Genomic DNA, 21746 nt, shown 5'->3' on the forward strand with positions numbered 1-21746 from the left:
AAGATTATAAACTGGCAAAAGTCATGCCTCTTCCTACAAAGGGAGAAGTATGGTTATATAAATAAGACAGATTAATTTTTGGTACTTGAGAAGATGAAGGAACTAATTATTGAGTATTTCGGAAACACATATTAGAACATTAAAGGCATATTTAAAATGTCCCTTTCAAGTAGTATTTACTTGGCAGATAATTAGCAGAGAGTAAACAAAAGAGTGTTAATGGGGCTCCCTTACCCCAGGTGGTAACTAAATTTATTAGAAAGGCTCAGGGAGGCTTTGCACTAGTGGAGAGAACTGATCAGAAGACTTGCTTGTATTATATAAAGAGAAAATTCTGTCAGCCTGATGGTTTCTTGCAGACAGAGAAAGAGAAATTTTAGGAATTGTGTCTCATCAGTGAAATAGCCTTGGTATTCATGGTTCTCTCTCCTGGAGACAGCTCTCACTTGAGCAGGTATGATAGGTCTGAGGAGCAGGAGCTAGATTACCGAAGTCCATGCTTATAACAACTGCCGACAACAACAAAAATTACCACTTTAGTAGCTAGAAAAAAATATACCCTAGCACGTGCATCAGTATTTAAAATGAAAATAGGATATGTGCATCTAAGGGTGTAATATATATTCTTTTAGGTATAATATACATTCTTTTCCTTGGGGGAAGGTAAAATACTAGATGACAGACTGTTGAAGTTTCCCAGCACTTTAGTTTGCTGGCATACTCTTTATCATTGAGCATTTTAAATTGAAAGGTAATGCATGAAAGTGGTTAAAAATTAAAATACCGCAAGGTATAAGCAGAGCCCCTGAGCTGCAAATCTCCTTCCCCAGACAAAACGACTCAGTTTCTCCTGTTTTCTTCTGGAAATATTAGTGTTAGTACAAATATATTTAATATGTGTATCTCCTCTCTCCTATTTTTTTTTTGTTGTTTTGTTTGTTTCGAAAATTGAATTACACTATACTGTTTTTATCTGGCTTTTTTACTTAAAATATCTTAAGGTTACACTTAAAATAACTTGATGTATTACTTATCTTAGTATGTGTGGATTTCATTCTTTTTTCCTATTGTATAGATGTAATATTATAAGTGCCACAATTTATACGTCTTCTACTTTTCAACATATAGGTTACGTCATTTCATACTACAAACTGCCACAGCAAGTATCCTTGAAGAAATATCTTTGTGCATATACCGATAGAGCTATAGAACAAATTCCTATAAATGCTTCCTCTAGCTGGATGAAAGAGTATATACATTTCCAGTTTTGATGGACATTCTCAATTTACCAATGAGGTTACTAACGAGCTTACTAACAGAGTTCTGTTAGTTTACTCATTCATCAACAGTATTTGAGGGTAGCTCTTTTCTTAGTCTCAGCAACACTGTATATCCTCCAGCTTTGGGTCCTTGCTAGTCTGATAGGTTAAAAATGCCATCTCATTCAAAAATGTGTTTAATTATGAGTGAATTGAAGCATCTTTTCATATGCTTAAAAGACATTTCTATTTACTTGCGAACTACTTATATCCACTGCTCATTTTTATGTAATAAGGAAATTATAGGTTTTAATTTCAACATTAAGGAAATCAGTTCCTTTTTTGCCATGTATATTGCATCCATCAGTTTTAGTCCAACAGATTTTTTGTTTTTTTGAGTCACTACTTTGTTTCCAGCTAACTGTTGGAGATACAGTCATGAAGAAACCATAGTCTTTCTACTTAAGGAACCCAACGAGGGAAATAGCATACAAATAAAAAAATTTACAGTGTGTTGTTATAAGCATAAATAAACAGAAAAGAGGCGAGAGAAAGAATGATGATTAATTTTCCTTTTTGGGTGGGAAGTGAAAGGACTGATTCACTGTGGGGACTGACACCCTAATTGAGTTTGAAAGATGAATAAGTTCTCATAGATGAAGAAGCTGGTAAAGGCATTTTGGACAGAAAGAACATGTGTAAGACATGATGTATTAAGAGACTCCAGTAGTCTAGTTTGCTGGAATGTGAGAAACATGATGGGGGCTGGAGGCAGAAGCAGGGGAGACGTGACGAGAAAGATGGGCAAGAACCGATTATCAGAAGGCCTCATAGACTGTCCTATGCAGCTTGGACATAAGCGCCTTCAGGGATTTCTAACAGGGGAGAGACCCCAGCAGATTTGTTGTTTTTAAAAAAGTGTAAATAAGGGATTGACTTTGGCTAAGGGGAAACTGGAGAAGGTCAAAGACTGGATGGCAGACTGTTGAAGTCTCCCAGGCAAGGGATGATGAGGACATAAGCCTGGATATGGATGGCAGTGGCCATTGTAATAGAAGGGCAGATTAGAGAGATTTTAGAAATACAACAGACAGAATCGGTGAATCAGTGACAGAATCGCCGACATAATCGGCGATCACTCAAATTTTAGGATTGTGTGATTAACTAGTGATAATGCCAGAAATGAAAAAGGAAAGGTGAAAGGAAGACCAAGTTTGCAGAGCTGATGATAGGGTAGACTTTGGACGTATAGAGGTACCTCTGGGACGTTTAAGTAGAAATAGTCTATAGGTAGTTACATAGATGGATGTGGAGGTCAGGAGAAAAAAGATGATCAGGATACATAATTTGAGTCATTGTTATAAAATAGTTAAAACCGTGGTAGTGGATGAGTTTATCTTGGCAGAGGCTCTTAACCTTTTGAGTTCATAAAAAATCAGACAGAAGTTCTACTACCCTTCCTACACACAAAAATGTATAACACAAGATAGCTGAGTGTGGAAACCTAGGAAACAGCAGTGGATATGGATATATTAGAAGGGCAAAGACAAGATCAGACAGTGAAGGAGGTCATGAATGAACAGCAGAAAGGCAGGAGAAAAATTAGGAGGTGAAGTAGAAGTCTTGAAAACCAAGGCGTGAGAGCCTGTCAAGAAGAAAGAAGAACTGTGCTTTATTGTTTTATTCATCTTTTATGGTGATCTAGCCTTTGATTTTTAAATTTTGGCACGCACCAGAATCACCTAGAGGGCTTGTTAAAACGCAGATTGCTGGCTGGGTTTGGTGGCTCACACCTGTAATCCCAGTACTTTGGGAGGCCAAGGCAGATGGATCACTTAAGGTCAGGAGTTTGAGAGCAGCCTGGCCAACATGGCAAAACCCTGTCTCTCCTAAAAATACAAAAATTAGCCAGATGTGGTAGGGCACTCCTGTAATCCCACATACTTGGGAGGCTGAGGCATGAGAATGGCTTGAACCCAGGAGGCAGAGGTTGCAGTGAGCCAAGGTTGCAGCAAGCTGAGATTGCACCACTGTACTCCAGCCTGGGTGACAGGGCAAGACTCTGTCTCAAATAAACAAACAAAACACAGATTGCTGTCCCCCACTCCCAGAGTATCTGATTCAGTAGCTCTAGGGTATAATCTGAGAATGAGCATCTTTAACAAGTTTCCAAGTAATGTTGATGCAGCTGGTCTAGGGACCACACTTTGAGAACCTTTGGTTCCTTTCTGTTACTTTCCTAATTGAAATGTAAAACAGTGTGTATTTAACGGGAAAATTCTTGACTGCATAATTAAAATGGTAGCTTCTTTTGTTTTTTTGAATATAAGTTGTTTTTAAAGTATCCTTGTTTCAGATATTTGGATAAAATTAGAGTTCAATGAAGTCATAGTGTAGTCTTACAGAAGTATCACAATACTTTTTTATGTGTTTTAAAATTTTAAAACCATGTTTTATGATTAAGTTATCTTTTAAGCAAACAATATTTTCATATGTAATGTTTAAGAAAAAAAGTTTCTCATTCTCTTTAAACTACATGCTAGTATTTCTGTTTATAATCATGTTATAATAATGATATCATTATATCATTAATATACTATAATTAATATACATTATATAGTATATATATTATATACATTAATATAATAGCATGTAGATGATATATACACTACTATATATTATATATAATATATATGCTACTATATATTATATATAATATATATGCTACTATATATACTATATGTAGTATAATATATATGCTATACTTATATATACTATATATTATCTACATACTAATACTATAAGATAATACTATGAGATAACATATATTTAGATGTTATTTACATGAATTTATATTTTTAACATTTAAAAATATTTTCTGAATTGCTACCTGTATGTACAGCCTTATCTTTTGAGAGCATAATCCTAAAAGCACCATCCCTCAGTACGTGTCACAAGAAAATGACATTGGAGATTTGGGGGGCTAAGATATAATATTTAAAAAATAAAACTGGTAGCCAGGCACTTAGGTAATGGACTTGTTAATTTTTTACTCTGGTCTTCACTTCATTATTCAATACCTTTTTCTGAATTGTCCAAGCTGAACCAACTTTCCTTTCCTTTATGCCTCCTTTATAGCTTTTCCAGTTTGTCTTATGTGCTATTATGGCTTTATATGCCATTTATATTCATTGATGGTTTCTTAAATTAGTGTAGTGAAATAAGAATAATGACTATTCTTCCAACTCAGAATCTGTTCCTGCTTGTGTCCCATCAGGTTATAAACTCTAATATGTGAGCCTTAAATCATTTTTGTAGCATCTATATGTGGCACCTGGCCAAGTGCTTTTTTTTATTTTTTTATTTTTTTTATTTTTTATTTTATTTTTAATTTATTTATTATTATTATACTTTAAGTTGAAGGGTACATGTGCATAACATGCAAGTTTGTTACATATGTATACTTGTGCCATGTTGGTGTGCTGCACCCATCAACTCATCATTTACATGAGGTATAACTCCCAATGCAATCCCTCCCCCCTCCCCCCTCCCCATGATAGGCCCCGGTGTGTGATGTTCCCCTTCCTGAGTCCAAGTGTTCTCATTGTTCAGTTCCCACCTATGAGTGAGAACATGCGGTGTTTGGTTTTCTGTTCTTGTGATAGTTTGCTAAGAATGATGGTTTCCAGCTGCATCCATGTCCCTACAAAGGACCCAAACTCATCCTTTTTTATGGCTGCATAGTATTCCATGGTGTATATGTGCCACATTTTCTTAATCCAATCTGTCACTGATGGACATTTGGGTTGATTCCAAGTCTTTGCTATTGTGAATAGTGCTGCAATAAACATACGTGTGCATGTGTCTTTATAGCAGCATAATTTATAATCCTTTGGGTATATACCCAGTAATGGGATGGCTGGGTCATATGGTACATCTAGTTCTAGATCCTTGAGGAATCGCCATACTGTTTTCCACAATGGTTGAACTAGTTTACAATCCCACCAACAGTGTAAAAGTGTTCCTATTTCTCCACATCCTCTCCAGCACCTGTTGTTTCCTGACTTTTTAATGATCGCCATTCTAACTGGTGTGAGATGGTATCTCATTGTGGTTTTGATTTGCATTTCTCTGATGGCCAGTGATGATGAGCATTTTTTCATGTGTCTGTTGGCTGTATGAATGTCTTCTTTTGAGAAATGTCTGTTCATATCCTTTGCCCACTTTTTGATGGGGTTGTTTGTTTTTTTCTTGTAAATTTGTTTGAGTTCTTTGTAGGTTCTGGATATTAGCCCTTTGTCAGATGAGTAGATTGCAAAAATTTTCTCCCATTCTGTAGGTTGCCTGTTCACTCTGATGGTAGTTTCTTTTGCTGTGCAGAAGCTCTTTAGTTTAATGAGATCCCATTTGTCAATTTTGGCTTTTGCTGCTGTTGCTTTTGGTGTTTTAGACATGAAGTCTTTGCCCATGCCTATGTCCTGAATGGTACATTGGAAAAAACTGCTTTAAAATTCATATGGAACCAAAAAAGAGCCCGCATCTCCAAGACAATCCTAAGTCAAAAGAACAAAGCTGGAGGCATCATGCTACCTGACTTCAAACTATACTACAAGGCTACAGTAACCAAAACAGCATGGTACTGGTACCAAAACAGAGATATAGACCAATGGAACACAACAGAGTCCTCAGAAATAATACCACACATCTACAGCCATCTGATCTTTGACAAACCTGAGAGAAACAAGAAATGGGGAAAGGATTCCCTATTTAGAGGGGGCGGAGCAAGATGGCCGAATAGGAACAGCTCCAGTCTCCAACTCCCAGCGCGAGCGACACAGAAGACCAGTGATTTCTGCATTTTCAACTGAGGTACTGGGTTCATCTCACTGGGGAGTGCCAGACGATCGGTGCTGGTCAGCTGCTGCAGCCCGACCAGCGAAAGCTGAAGCAGGGCGAGGCATTGCCTCACCTGGGAAGCGCAAGGGGGAAGGGAATCCCTTTTCCTAGCCAGGGGAACTGAGACACACAACACCTGGAAAATCGGGTAACTCCCACCCCAATACTGCGCTTTAAGCAAACAGGCACACCAGGAGATCATATCCCACACCTGGCTGGGAGGGTCCCACACCCACGGAGCCTCCCTCATTGCTAGCACAGCAGTCTGTGATCTACCGGCAAGGCGCAGTGAGGCTGGGGGAGGGGGCGCCCGCCATTGCTGAGGCTTAAGTAGGTAAACAAAGCTGCTGGGAAGCTGGAGCTGGGTGGAGCTCACAGCAGCTCAAGGAAACCTGCCTGTCTCTGTAGACTCCACCTCTGGGGACAGGGCAATAACAAACACAGCCGAAACCTCTGCAGACGCAAACGACTCTGTCTGACAGCTTTGAAGAGAGCAGTGGATCTCCCAACACGGAGGTTGAGATCTGAGAAGGGACAGACTCCCTGCTCAAGTGGGTCCCTGACCCCTGAGTAGCCTAACTGGGAGACATCCCCCACTAGGGGCAGTCTGACACCCCACACCTCACAGGGTGGAGTACACCCCTGAGAGGAAGCTTCCAAAGCAAGAGTCAGACAGGTACACTCGCTGTTCAGAAATATTCTATCTTCTGCAGCCTCTGCTGCTGATACCCAGGCAAACAGGATCTGGAGTGGACCTCAAGCAATCTCCAACAGACCTACAGCTGAGGGTCCTGACTGTTAGAAGGAAAACTATCAAACAGGAAGGACACCTACACCAAAACCCCATCAGTACATCACCATCATCAAAGACCAGAGGCAGATAAAACCACAAAGATGGGGAAAAAGCAGGGCAGAAAAGCTGGAAATTCAAAAAATAAGAGCGCATCTCCCCCGGCAAAGGAGCGCAGCTCATCGCCAGCAACGGATCAAAGCTGGACGGAGAATGACTTTGACGAGATGAGAGAAGGCTTCAGTCCATCAAATTTCTCAGAGCTAAAGGAGGAATTACGTACCCAGCTCAAAGAAACTAAAAATCTTGAAAAAAAAGTGGAAGAATTGATGGCTAGAGTAATTAATGCAGAGAAGGTCATAAACGAAATGAAAGAGATGAAAACCAAGTGCTTTTTACTTTTGTAGGAACCCAATAGATATTGGACTGACAAACCTTAATTTTTAAAATCTTCAATATAGGAGAAACCCATTTTCTCTCTTGTCATATCCACAATGGGAAAAATTTCTCCCCCGTATTTCCAGCATTGTTATGGAACTCCTACACTCTTTTACAAATGACACTATACAAACAACATCAGTTCTCTTTTCCAGGAGTTTCCATTTAAAATAATTTCTTTGAAAATGTGTAAGTTTAATAGAGTAAAATACAATATATTTAAGAAAATATTTATTTTTATAAGTTTATATATATATATATATATAGCAAAAGTAGAAAAGCAAGAGAAAAAATGATACACACAAGGTACTGCCCATTCCCCTGAATCCTAGCCCTGTGAAATCTTGGGTCAGAGGCCAAGAACATTTCTTTATCACTATATATCATTCAAGAGCACAATATCCACCAGGTGCAAAGAACATATCTTTCTCATTCCTTTTTTTGGAAGATGCCAATATTGTATTCCTTTTCCTCTAAATATATAATCAGATATAGTCACAGAAAAAAAAAAACACAATAAATTAAACTTCTGCATTTACAAACTTGCTAATGTATTTGAAGCATTCAAGTGTGGTAACCACACTTCTCTCTGTGTCTCCCACTGATGAGTTGGCTAAGGCAGGCCCACTATTCATTCTCTTGTTTCTAGTTCTTGTACATGCTGCTACTTGGTTGGTTTCTTTGCCAGTCCCTCTGTGTATCTCTTCCCCATGGTTTAGTTATTTCCCAGAAAAGACTGATAAGAAGTAAATGTTTGAATTCGGGTCAGTCTGAAAAATGTCTTTTTTTTTTCTCTTTCACTTGAATGACAATTTAGCTATGAATAGACTTGTAGATTAAAAATTATTTTCTTCTGAACTGGAACTTCTAGCATTCTATTGTGTTGCAGATGAATTTCTCTCTCTGTCTGAAAGGTTTTAATGTTTTTTTCCTTGATGCAGAATTTTATGTTGATGTGTCTAGGTATGATTTCTTTTTCAGTAAGTGTGTTTGATAGTTTGTGGACTCTTGATCTGAAGACTCCTGTGTTCCTCAGCTATTACTGACACTAGTATTTCTTTGATAATTTCCACCTTTGTATTTTCTTTGTTCTCTCTTTTTAAAACAATTTCCTCCATTACTACAATTGGTCCTTTATATCTGTTTTCTCAAATGTTTCCCACAGTATTGTCTTTTACTATACCTTTTAGGAGACTTAATTTAACTTTTTATTTTAAACATTATATTTTTACCTTTAAGAAGTCTTTTATATTCTCTTTTTTTGATAATCTTTTATTATTGAGTTCTACATAATTATTATATTTCTGTTTTTAGCTTGAATTATTCTGTTTTGTTTGGGATCAACTTTTCTTTTTATTTTCACACTCTGAGTTTTCTTTGTGTGCCTGGTGATTTTTGATTATCTATTTAGATTTAAAATGGAAGGCTTACATAGCCATTGTGGGTTTCTTGTGAGTAATTAGAACTATGTTCGAGCTGGCTCTTTCTCTTCAGTAGAAATTCTGACTGGGAACTTCGTGTGAAATAGGAGAGGGCTTGGGTAGATTTACTGGCAGTCTTTATGGGGACGGATCCTCTAAATCCCAGAATTAGGTAGAAGCCTTAGCTTTTCAGTTGTTTTTTTTTTTTTTTTTTTTAAGTTCGTTTGCCCCCCCCCCCCCCGTCTTTTTTTTTTCCTCTCGGTTTGTTTATCATTTCTTTCTTTTTCTTTTCTTTTTTTTTTTTTTTTGAGACGGAGTCTTGCTCTGTCGCCCAGGCTGGAGTGCAGTGGTGCATCTCCACTCAATGCAAGCTCCGCCTCCAGGGTTCATGCCATTCTCCTGCCTCAGCCTCCCGCATATCTGGGACTACAGGCGCCCGCCACCACGCCCGGCTAATTTTTTGTATTTTTTTTTTTTTTTAGTTGAGACGGGGTTTCACTGTGTTAGCCAGGATGGTCTCGATCTCCTGACCTCGTGATCCGCCCATCTCAGCCTCCCAAACTGCTGGGATTACAGGCCTGAGCCACCGCGCCTGGCCTATCGTTTCTTTTAGAGAGGAACCCTAAGGGTTTCTATTTTGTTTTGTGGGTAAATTCTAGCATCCTACACCTCTAACTGCTGGAGAGGAGAGGGGAATAGTGGTGGTGCTGGGGAATGTAGACTGATAACAGCTTGTCCCATGTGAACCTGTAGCTTGATCCTTTTTCAGCCCCGTTTCTCACTCCTACCATTCCAGCTTGATTCTAAGTAGTTACTGTCCTAGTGAATAGCTTCCACCTCCTTTGTGGCCCTCTTATGGTTTTATTGGCTTCTTATGTTTTTCCATCAATCTGTTCCTATCTACTGTCTGTCATCTAGAACAGACGTTTTGAGATGTCAAAAATGTTTTGAGCTGCTGGCTACTTGTTTTTGTAAATAAAGTTTTATTGGCACACCCATGCTCATTTGTTTGCATATTGTCTATCTGGAGCTGCTTTTGTGCTACATTGGCATAGTTGAGCAGTTGAAACAGAAGACAGCAGAGCTAAATAGTTGCCACAGAGACTGTGTGATATGCAAAGCCTAAACTATCTACTCTTGGGTCCTTTACAGGAAAAATTTGCCCATCTCTGGTCTAGAAATGTTTTGACATTTTTCATTTTCTTGTGCTCAAACCTACCAGCCTCACCTTCTCACCCTCTTCATAGATAAGTAATTAATTCATTGTAATGTTCTCTTTTAATTCAGTAAGATCTGAGGAGGCATATAAGCCTCCTCAAGACTCCAAATGTCTACTGTCTGCCTGTTCTGTCCTCTTGAACTGGAAAGACAGAGTCCTCATTCTTATACTCTGTAATATACTGATGGTCTGCTTATTGATTATTGTCTTCCATGTATGACCTTTTGAGGTGCAACAGCCAGGACTGTATGTAATTCCTTGTTCCTTAATACAAGGCCAAGTATACAGTAAGCCTTCACAACATGTTTGTTGAATGAATAAATTAATATCCTTATGTTTGAATTTTCTTTTCAAGGTGGTGAGGAACAGCTATTTTTTTCTTCTGAATACACATGTAAAATTCCTTCACCTATTAATAATTCATTTTTATATCCTTTTTCAAGATTAGGTGTATAAACAATGGTTAATCTTATCGGGAATGGAGAGGACCTCGTGTTCGAGAGGCATGCCAGCCTACTTATTTGCATTCTACCTCTTTCTATTTTTTCATGTTTGTTTTTTTTTTTAACTGAGTAATGCAATATGTTATTTTTTTCTTCACAACGTTGCATTATTTTATATGTTAACAAGTTGTAGCTTAAGTAACCATATGTTTTGTAGCTGAGGAACTACCTGCATAATGATCCAGAGTGTTTTAGGAACAGTATATTTCAAATATTTTTCAAATGTGATTTTTCAAGAAAATGTCTGACTGTGTGAAATGATTGCAAAGGATGATTGTGAAACAGAAGAATTTTAAAATAGGAATAAGAATAAAATCTTAGTTGAGTAGTTTTTACTGTGTTTTGATGTATATTTTTGTTTGTGTTTCTCTTCTCGACCATCTGACTATTATTTAAAATCATTTCCCACATAAATTAAGAACGACGTACTAAGTTCTTAAAGAAATGATTTTGATAGTAGACATTTCCATTGGAGTACGTTTGTCATTTCTTGTACTGCAGTGAATGTGTTTTCTCTTGAGTCATGGTGTCTTTAATAGTACCAATTTAAAATCATAGCAGTACGTGAAGTAGAGTCAGCACCTGAATTAATTGGCTTATTTGGAAATTAAGTAAATGGCCTCTTTTAAGATCTTCTGCAGAAGAAAGTATAGAGCATTTTTAATAGATATGTTTCTTTTCCTATTATTTCCCATAAAAAAGAAACAGAATTGGGGACTTGTAGTTAATTGTTATTTGATTCATCCCATCTCTCTTGAACTCTTCCAATACATTAGCAAGTTTGTAAATGCAGAAGTTTAATTTATTGTGTTTTTTTTTTCTGTGACTATATCTGATTATATATTTAGAGGAAATGGAATGAGATATTGGCATCTTCCAAAAGAAGGAATGAGAAAGATGTGTTCTTTTCACCTTGTGGATATTGAGCTCTTGAATGATATAGTGATAAAGAAATGTTCTTGGCCTCTGACCCAAGATTTCACAGGGCTAGGATTCAGGGGAATGGGCAGTACCTTGTGTGTATCATTTTTCCTCTTGCTTTTCTACTTTTGCTATATATGTATAAGCTTATGGAAAATAAATATTTTCTTAAATATATTGTATTTTACTCTATTAAGCTTACACATTTTCTTTTTTTTTTTTTTTTTTTTTTGAGACGGAGTCTCGCTCTGTCGCCCAGGCTGGAGTGCAGTGGCCGGATCTCAGCTCACTGCAAGCTCCACCTCCCAGGTTTACGCCATTCTCCTGCCTCAGCCTCCTGAGTAGCTGAGACTACAGGCGCCCGCCACCTCGCCTGGCTAGTTTTTTGTATTTTTAGCAGAGACGGGGTTTCACCGTGTTAGCCAGGATGGTCTCGATCTCCTGACCTCGTGATCCGCCCGTCTCGGCCTCCCAAAGTGCTGGGATTACAGGCTAAGCTTACACATTTTCAAAGAAATTATTTTAAATTGAAACTCCTAGAAAAGAGAATCAATGTTGTTTGTACAGTATCATTTGTAGAAGAGTGTAGGAGTTCCATAAAAATCTGGGAAACAGTAAAATGTAGTCAGTGGAAAATATCATTGTAGTATTTACATTAGTACTCTTCAGTATAATTTTCCAAGATGATGGAACTATTCGTAATCTGTGCTGTCCCATACAATAGCCATTAACCACATGAAACTACTGAGTACTTGAGACATGGCTACTGTGAAGGAGTGCAATATTTCTTTATATTTAAATATTTTAGTACAGTAATTTTATTGTCCTTTTGTAATTATAGACTAACATTTTAATTTTGTTCTACTTAATTTTTGATTCTTTTTTCTTTCAGGAAAATATATGCAGATGATGAACATTCTTAAGCCAATTGCCTTTGATGTTATTCATTTCATGTCTCAACTATTTGATTATTACTTGTATGCAATATATACCTTTTTTGGTCGGAATGATTCAGTAAGTCCACCTTTAGAGGGAAAAAATATTTCTTCTAAAATTTATTTTATAAATGTCAAAGTTTTTTGTTCTGTTTGTGGAAGATACACAAATAACATTATTTTGGGGAATGCATAAAAAACAAAATTATTGATACCAGCTTTCTGTCTGCCTTATTGCCTTACTTTTATATTAGTTTTAAGCTTTCGTATGATAAACACATTCAACTTTTTGGAAGAAAAAGTGCAATGTCTGTTTCTAACTTTGACATATTTTGGCAATGAAAAATGTACAGATTGCTTTATTTAAATCTGGCTCCATGTAAAATACAAAACAGTAAATGAGACATTTTAAATATTGGCTAACAACCTTAGCAGTCACTAGTACATCTAAAAGATAATGAAAAATATTTATTAAAATAATTGAAAATCTGAACTGAGCCATCTACCTGCCATAGAATTAATGTTTTTCTGCACCTCCTTTTTGCGTTTCCAAAACTGTTATTGAGTATATCTTTTTCTACTACTCACAAAAAATAACACAATATTAGGCAAGTAACTAATTTGATACTTTAAAATTAATTATGTGATTTGCATAGATGTTTGACAGTTTTCTGTGTAAAAACATTCCATTGAGTCCTATGAATATAATACTAGTTATATTTCATATCTTTTTAAAAATGTAAATTTCAATGTATAACTACATTCATTATATAAATATTTATATCCTTGCTGTGATCACAAGTATGTCAAAGACATAATCATTTTATATAGGACCCGAATTTCTGGGGTTCTTAATTCTGAAAAATATTTCTTAGAAAGAATGCTAATATGCCCAGTGACAAAATGTTGCTGCAGAATTTATATACTATAAAGTATGTATTAATTCATCACCCTGCATTTGGAAACTCACTAAATATTAATCAAGGAAGACCTTGTAGAGTTTTAGCTAATTGTCAGAATGTTTTAGTCTTGTAGGTGAGCCTTACTTTGTCTTTTGGGCCATGCCTCTAGACCAGTCCTGTCTAAGAAATTTCATAATAGTAGAAACATTCTGTATTAGCAATGTCCGGTATGGTAACCACTAGCCATACATGGCTGTTGAGCACTTGAAATATGTATGACTAGTGACTTAGGAACTGAATTCTTAATTGTGTCTAATTTTAGTTAATTTACCTTTAAATATAAATAGCCACATGTGACTACTATCATATGGGACAGAACAGTTCCAGAACACATTATTGATAAGGTGTGTTAAAATAAGATCTTTCTGAAACTTTTGGGAACCAAATGGTTTTGGATGTGATTTCCCAGCTGATTATATACTGACACAGAATTTTTTCAGAATGACATTCTCTAGTACCCCAGAAATTTAGCAAAGTATAGTTACTTATTGTAAAATATATTGCATATTTGATTTAAGATTTGTTATGAACACAGTATTCTGATATTTTACATTTAAACCATTTTTAATTCTGTAAGACTCAGTAAGAGCTATTTAATTATACTGAAACAAAGAAAATCTATACATAAATAGCACAAATAAGCACATGCATGTGTATAATATTGAAGTGGTCGTTTTTAATTTCCTAAGAGAATAAGCTTTTCAAGCCCATTAGAAATCATAGAAATTTTCATACTCATAAAAATAAATAAATACTCCAAATTTACCCTATTAAGTGTTGAATCTTAGTGGTACCAGGGGAGGGGGAATCAGGTAATGTGTAGAATGGGAAGAACAGGTTATATGGTTGTATCTGCTTCTCTGTCAAAAGAAAGGGACTTGTGTGAGAGAATTTAGATGGATGCTTCTTGTGAAAAAATAAGCATCTTTTTCTCAGGGGTTCTGGCTTCTAGAAATCATTGGTTGGGGACACAGTATATACATTAGTCCAAAGGATTCCTCCTATTAATACTATTTCCTCCAGAAACTCCTGCTATTAACTGAACTGGTTATTACCTACTTTCTCATGCTCTATTTTATATCTGATCCATTGGATTCTATTATAATAATGTTATTCATAGTATTGCTTTATCTTGCCTTGTCCCCAGCTTTCCATTGTTCACCTCTTAAGTTATGTTTTCTTTGGTCTTTCTGGTTCACATTTTTTTGTGAAGACCATCTGTAACTTACTTAAAACAGTAGTAAACACATAGTAGACACTCATGGTATATGGATTGATCTTCTAATTATTTGCCATTCCAGTAAATCTTATGAACATTCTTATTTGACAACAGTTTGTGAGCCTCGTTTAAGGTTACCTTTCATTAGTAAAACTGTTTCTTTGTAGAGAGCCTATAAATAGGTATCTGTATATTTAAGAAATGAATTAACTTCCAATTCCAGGTATGACAGACTAAAACCTTTCTAGATAATATTTCCTGCAGAAAACAACTATAAAATCTGAATGTTATAGAAAAGGCAACTATTTGAAGACACTGGAGAGTAAACAGAAGCAGCAAATAGACTCTGGTGAGGGGTCCATGCTAGTCTGCAGATAGGAGAAAGGGGAGCTATGAAAATAAATTTTATCCGCGTGGCTTTTTAGCTCAGGGCTAAGTGCAGTCCATGTGGCCCATGGGTAGAGACAAGCACAGGAAGACCTGAAGTTTTTATGGACTGGAGAATCAGAAAAGTGGAGCCAGAAAACTGGAAACACTAAAAATAGTAGAGGAGGCTCAAAAGAAAAAAATCCAGAGAGGGGATTTCCAAATTCAGTCCACCTATATCTCAGACTGTGAAATATGTGATTCCATGATCCATGATTATATGGAACAAACTGACTGCAGCTCAGTGAAAGAAAAAAAATATAAACAGAGACAAAAGCTGCTGCACAAGAGACAGTTTATAGTTAAAGCCCAGCCAAGAAACTTAGGTACTGAAAACAAAGGAAATGATGTTTATGGGAGAAAAATGACAGTATCCAGAATCTCCAGAATGAAATCGGTGATGTAATCTAACTTTACGTAACAGACACAGCACCAAATCAATCTAGTTTAACTCTAAGATACTGGAACCAAGGGATAAGGATTTTAAATGGGCTTTTATCACTGTCTTCAATGAATTAAAACAAAATATATTTTAAATGCTTGAACATCTCAGCAGAGAAATAGTAAATTCTGGTAGTGACAATGATAAAAAAAAAAAAAAAAAGGAAATCCTAGAAAGGAAAAATATAATTTCAAAAACAACAAAAAATTTACTCTATATACTTAATAGCCAAATGGACATGACAGAAGAAAGAATATGTGAACATAAAGATAATCAAAATTATTCAAAGTGAAGAGCGTAAAAAAGGATTAAAAGGAAAAAAATCTCACAGACGTTTGATTATATCACATGGTAAAACATACACGTGATTGGAATACTAGATGGAGAAGAAGAGAGAGAGAATGAGTCAGAAAAAATATTTGAAAAAACATTGGCCAAAATTTTGCAGCTACAAGGTGCTAAATGAACAGCGAGAAGAGGAAGCATAAAGAAATGTACAGTGGAGTACCTATGATGAAAATTTTTCTTGAAAAACATAGTAGATATATTATATAAAAGGGACCAATAATCTGATTAACAGCTGACTTCCCATTAAAAGGCTATGGGGGCTTTTTGTACCTTGAAGGTACAAAAGAAAAAGAAATACTGTCTATTCAGAATTTTATATCCAGTAAAAACATCATTTGAGAATGAAAGTGAAATTAAGATATTTTTAGATTAAAAGAACAAAAAACTAAGAGAATTTGTCACAAGGGACATATAAAAATTCCTAAGGGAAGTTAATGAGACTGAAGGGGAATGATAACACATGAAAACCTAGATCCTCAGAAAAGAGTGAAGAGCATTGGTAATGGAATCTACCTGTGGAAATTCAAAGATAATTTTTTCTTTTTCCACTTACTTTCTTTATAAACCACAGGGCTGTTTAACAGTGAAATCATAGCATAGTCTTCCTGGAGTTCATAATACATGTAGATGTATTACATTTAAAAACTATAACAAAGTATGTGGGGAGGGTGTGGACGTATAAGATTGCAAGATTTCTGTATATTAGTAAAGCAGTGATGAATATCGTAATCCATAGGACAACCATGAAACATAATACAAATAACTTTAACTCTTTAGCTAACAGGAATATTAAAGTAGAAATCTAAAAATATATTTATATAATTACAAAAGGCAGGAAAGGAAGAACCAAGGAGGGAAAATAGAGATAAAATATAACAGTAGGTGCAAACTCAACTAATCATTGCATTAGATGATAATGGACTAAACTCTCAAATGGCAGAGATTGTCAGAATGGATTAAAAACAAAGTCCACACTAAAAAACAAAAAGACGTACTTTAAATATAAAAAAGAGGCTGGACAGGGTGGTTCAGACTTGTAATCCCAGCACTTTGGGAGGCTGAGGTGGGAGGATCTCTTGAGCCCAGAAGTTCGAGACTAGACTGGAAAATTTGGTGACACCCAGTCTCTGCTAAAAATACAAAAATTAGCCAAATGTGATGGCTTGCACGTGTAGTCCCAGTTACTCAGGATGCTGAGGCAGGAGGATCGCTTGAGCCCTGGAGGTCAAGGCTGCAGTGAGCTGTGATCACACCACTGCACTCCAGCCTGGGGACAGAGCGAGACCCTGTCTCCAGAAAAAAAAACAACCAACCAAACAAAAAAAAAACCCAAACAATTGTGCTGGAGATCCTAGCCTTTGTCATAAGATAAGAAATATAAGGCATATGGATTGGAAAAGAAGTTAAGTTGTCCTTAATTGCAGATGACATGGCAAACCCTAACGAATCCACAAATAAGCTTCTAGAACTAATAAATAATTTAGCAAACTGCTAGAATATAAAGTCAGTATACAGAAATCAATAATCCAGTTTGAAAATGAAAAAAATTTTTAAAAAGCTTTACTTACAGTAACATCAAAATTTTTAAAGAAATTTAACAGATAACTTGATAGGTTTGTACACTGAAAATATTAAATCATTAGAAAGGGAATTAAAGGCTATGTAAATAAATAATGAGATACACCATGTGCATATATTAGAAAACTCAGTGTTGTAAAGGTGGCAGTCTTCCCCAAATCTATAGGTTCAGTACAATCCCAATCAAAACTATAACAAGGTTTTTTTTTTTTTCAAGAAATTTAGAAGTTTATTTTAAAATTGATACAAAAAGCCAAAGATTCATAATGGCCAAAACATTTTTGAAGAACAGAGTTAGAGGATTTTTATACCTGACTTCACAAAGACTTACTCCAGAGCTACAGTAGTTGATAAAGTATGGTACTGGCCTAACAGTAGATCAGTGCAACAGAAATAGACACACTTACATGGTCAATTGATTTTTGAAAACGGCACTAAGGAGAGAAAATAGTTTTTTTAGCAAATGGTGTGGGTACACTTGGATATAAGTATGAAAAGAAAAAAAAAGCCTCAATCCCTCTTCTTCATACCATACACAAGAATATAAATAAACATTGTTTATAAGACCTAAAGAAGTTCCAAAACTATGAAATGTCTAGAAAAAACTAGGAGAAAATCTTTGTGACATTTGGGTTAGGCATATGCTTCTTTGAAAAGACACAAAAAGCATGAAGCATAAAAGAAAATATTGATAAAATGGGCTTCCTCATGGTTAACAACGTTTGCTAAAGAGGCAGAAATACGAAAAGTCAAGTCAGACCAGGAGAAAATTTTGCAAACCATATGGAGAAAGGCTGTGTTCACACAAAGTATAAACAACTCTTATAGCTCAATAAGAAAACAACTCACTTAAAAAATGGGAAGAGACTTTATCGGGTATCTGCACTGCAAAATAAGATATGAGAATGGCTAATTAGCACACGAGAAAATGTTTGACATCACTGTCATCAGAGAAGTGCATGTTAAAAGCAATTCCAATACGTCTGTGCAACCACTAGAATGGCTAGTTAAAAGGCACTGACAGTATTAAGAATTGGCAAGTTTGTGGAGTCTTTTAGTCTGCTCCAACTTCCGTAGCAAAATAGTGTAGACTCGGCTGCTAAAGAACAGAAATTTATTTCTCAGAGTTCTGGAGGCTGGAAGTCCAAGATCAAGGTGGTGGCCAATTCTTTTTCTGGTGGGGGGCACCCTTTCTGGCTAGCAGATGGTTGCTTTCTGCCTGTGTCTTCACATGGCCTTTCCTTTGATCACGTGGAAGGAGATAGTAAACTCTCTAGTGTCTCTTCTTAAAATGTCATGAATCCCATCATACCAGGGACCCACCCTCATGACCTAATCTAAAACTGATTTTATTTCCCAAAAGCCCCATCTCCAAATGCTATCACATTAGGGGTTAGGGCGTCAACATGCATTTTGAGGGAAAACACAAACATTTAGTCCGTGACATGGAACAACTAGAATTCACATACATTGTGTGTGGAAATGAAAACAGTACAGCTACTTTAGAAAACAATGTGGAAGTACCACATTGTTAAAAACATATTTAGTATATGAATTAGAAAGTCCATTTCTAGTTATTTACCCAAGAGAAGTGAAAATAATATGTGTCCAGAAAAGGACACACACATGAATGTTCATAGTGACATTATTCAAATAGCCTAAACCTGGAACCCAAACGTTAGTTGACCGAATAAGTAAACTGAACAAGAGATTGTACTGTATCCATACTACTAAATACAATGAAGCAATAAAACACTACAAAATACCACCAGACCCAACACAGATGAATCTCAAAAGCATTCTAAGTAAAACACATCAAACACAGAAGATTATATACTATGTGAATCCATTTATATGAAATTTTAGAAAAGGCAAAAACTACAGTGAGAGAAAGCAGGTCAGTTGTTAAGGGTGAGGGAAGGGGATAAGGGCAAAGGGTATGAGGACATTTTTAAGGGTGAGAAAACTCTATCTTTTTATGGTGCTGGTTGCAAGATTGTATGCAATTACCAAATTCATCAAACTATACTTAAAAAGATTGAATGTAATTTATATATAAATAATACCTTAATGAAAAGAGAAGAAAAATGGATTAATGAAGTTTATAAAACCTAGAGAAAATAAAAGGTATTACATATCATAAAATTAGCATATAAAATCAGTTCATGTTTTGTTGCACAGTGTTATGGCACAACTATTTTCACTTAAGACTCTCTGACACATGTAAATAATTTCTCATTCTTGTGTCTCAAATGGGAGAAGAAGAGGAATAATAAATGTTCATGTATGCTTGTGTGTGTGTATATAGTCACATAGTCATACATACATAATTTCTGACTATGTTAATGACATACATTTTATAGCTTACTCTTAATAATGTTTTAAATTTATTGGCTCATAGAGAACATTGTAACATTTTTCCAAATGCCTTTAACTATGTATGATTACCTCTAAATTACCTTTATTTTCATCAATGGAATCATCACACAGAGAGCTGACTAACTGGCTTTTCATGTCTTATTCTTATCCTTCTCAGTTATGCTCTTGTGAAGGTTTTTATAAATGCTTTGGCTTTGTTGTAGTGAATAGATTTCTATCTATGCTGTGAAATGTTTACCAAGCCTAATAGAAAATTGTATTGATTTTTGAATGAGGATTTAAGCTATCACTAATTTGTATAAGAAAAATAAATGAGCAAAAAATATAAATAACTTTATGTTGTTATGCTGCTACATGAACATAGCACATTATATCTTACATACAACAGAGTATAATATCTTTATCTAAAATCTCAAGTTTTACAACTAAAAATAATGACTCTTGAGAAAGAAATTCTGGAGAACTCTCTTGATAATTCTTAAGATTGATACTTGTTAGTGTGTCCTGTGAATGCACACAGGTAAATGTTTCTTTGGTTCCCTTGAGATTTGACTCCTTTGCTTGATGTATTAGAATTTGTAAATGCAATTTGGAAACCCTCTGAAGGCTAAGTATCTGAGTGAAAACTCATCAAATACCTTGGTTAATTTGAAGATGTAACATTTGCAAGATGATCTCTAGAATGATGTAACAAGCCTTTTTCTTTTTCAGTTGGAATCAACAGGACTCGGCCTTAGTAGTAGTAGACTAAGAACAACTCTAAACAGAATACAAGAAAGCCTTATTGATCTAGTAAGTAATGAATCGGAATATATTCTTTTGGATTATATAAAATGCAAATTAGCTATTCAATCAATTTTGTATAAATGTGTCTATATGTATATTGAGTAGCGGAGTCCTCAGAATTAAATGAGTGCATATAGGAAGTAAAACAGATTGCTTATAGTCTGATCAGAGAGAAACTAGTATACATAAAAGAATATGATATTGGTCATATGTCTAGCACAAGTTCAAAGAAGAGAAAGGTTTATGTGAAAAACTAATATCAGAGGAGGACTAAAGGAAGAAGTGACACTTGTGCTAGACTTCGAAGACCAGGCATAGGATTAATGGGAAAGGGAAAAGTCTTTAAATTAAGGTACACAGGGTGAGCAAGGGCCTTGAGGTGGGTGCAGTACGAAGTGTGACAGATCTTAGGATTGGGACACTGGTATATGCTGCAAAGTTAGGTTGCATTGAGTGTTTGGGACACTTTATAAATGGCTTTGAAATTCAAGGAGAAAGTTTGGGTTTAGTTGCTGTGTAGTAGGGAGCCCGGTTTTTGACTATCATCGTAGGATGAAATGCATGTTTTAAGAAGACAGGTTAGATAGCAGCACAGGGTTGACCTCCTGTAGTGTTTCAGCTAACATAAGCATTTAAAATGAGAAAAACTTTCTCATGGTTGGTCACTGTAGCCCGAAGTTTATGTTGTTTAGACATTTCTCCACATCTATTTTAACCCCAAGCTTCTCTGAATTTTCCTTTATTCCTTCAACCTAACACGAACAAGCAATCATTTTCCTCATTTTTCATAAGCTCTACATTATGTGCATACTTCTGTTATTGAAGCTTTTTATAAAGCCATGATTATTCTTTTAAGGAATACTTATTGTAACAATTGGTATATGCCAGGCATTGTTATAGAGCTGGGAATTCATCAGTGCACAGAAGAGATATTTCCTGTCTTGGAACTTGTATTTTATTGGAGCAGAGAGACAAACAAATGTATAACATAGTGTCAGATACTCATTGAATACTAAGACAAAACTGAAGCAGTGATAGGATGGGGATCTTGAGCAGAGCTGTGAATAAAGTGAGTGAGGCATGTGCTGATATCTCAGGTGAGCGCTGTTTGGGCAGAAGAAATAACTGGTATCCTTCTCTCTTAACATTTGGGGATCCTTTTACCCAACATATTTTTTAAAATATAGTCATATCACTTACCTTGGCACATAGCATTGCTTCAGT

The 21746-nt window shown here is 35.8% G+C and overlaps 1 protein-coding gene across 2 annotated transcripts in view; it reads left to right on the forward strand.

Annotated features, from left to right (window-relative positions):
- Positions 1-21746, forward strand: part of LOC105475512 (VPS50 subunit of EARP/GARPII complex) — a 121835-nt gene that overhangs the window by 81545 nt on the left and 18544 nt on the right. For both annotated transcript variants that reach the window (XM_011730843.3, XM_011730842.3), the window contains exons 21-22: positions 12340-12461; positions 20448-20528. In XM_011730843.3, the coding sequence (XP_011729145.1) occupies positions 12340-12461; positions 20448-20528 (203 nt within the window). The remainder of the gene's footprint in view (positions 1-12339; positions 12462-20447; positions 20529-21746) is intronic.

Source organism: Macaca nemestrina, chromosome 4 (genome assembly GCF_043159975.1).
Source record: "Macaca nemestrina isolate mMacNem1 chromosome 4, mMacNem.hap1, whole genome shotgun sequence".
Lineage (NCBI taxonomy): Eukaryota > Metazoa > Chordata > Mammalia > Primates > Cercopithecidae > Macaca > Macaca nemestrina.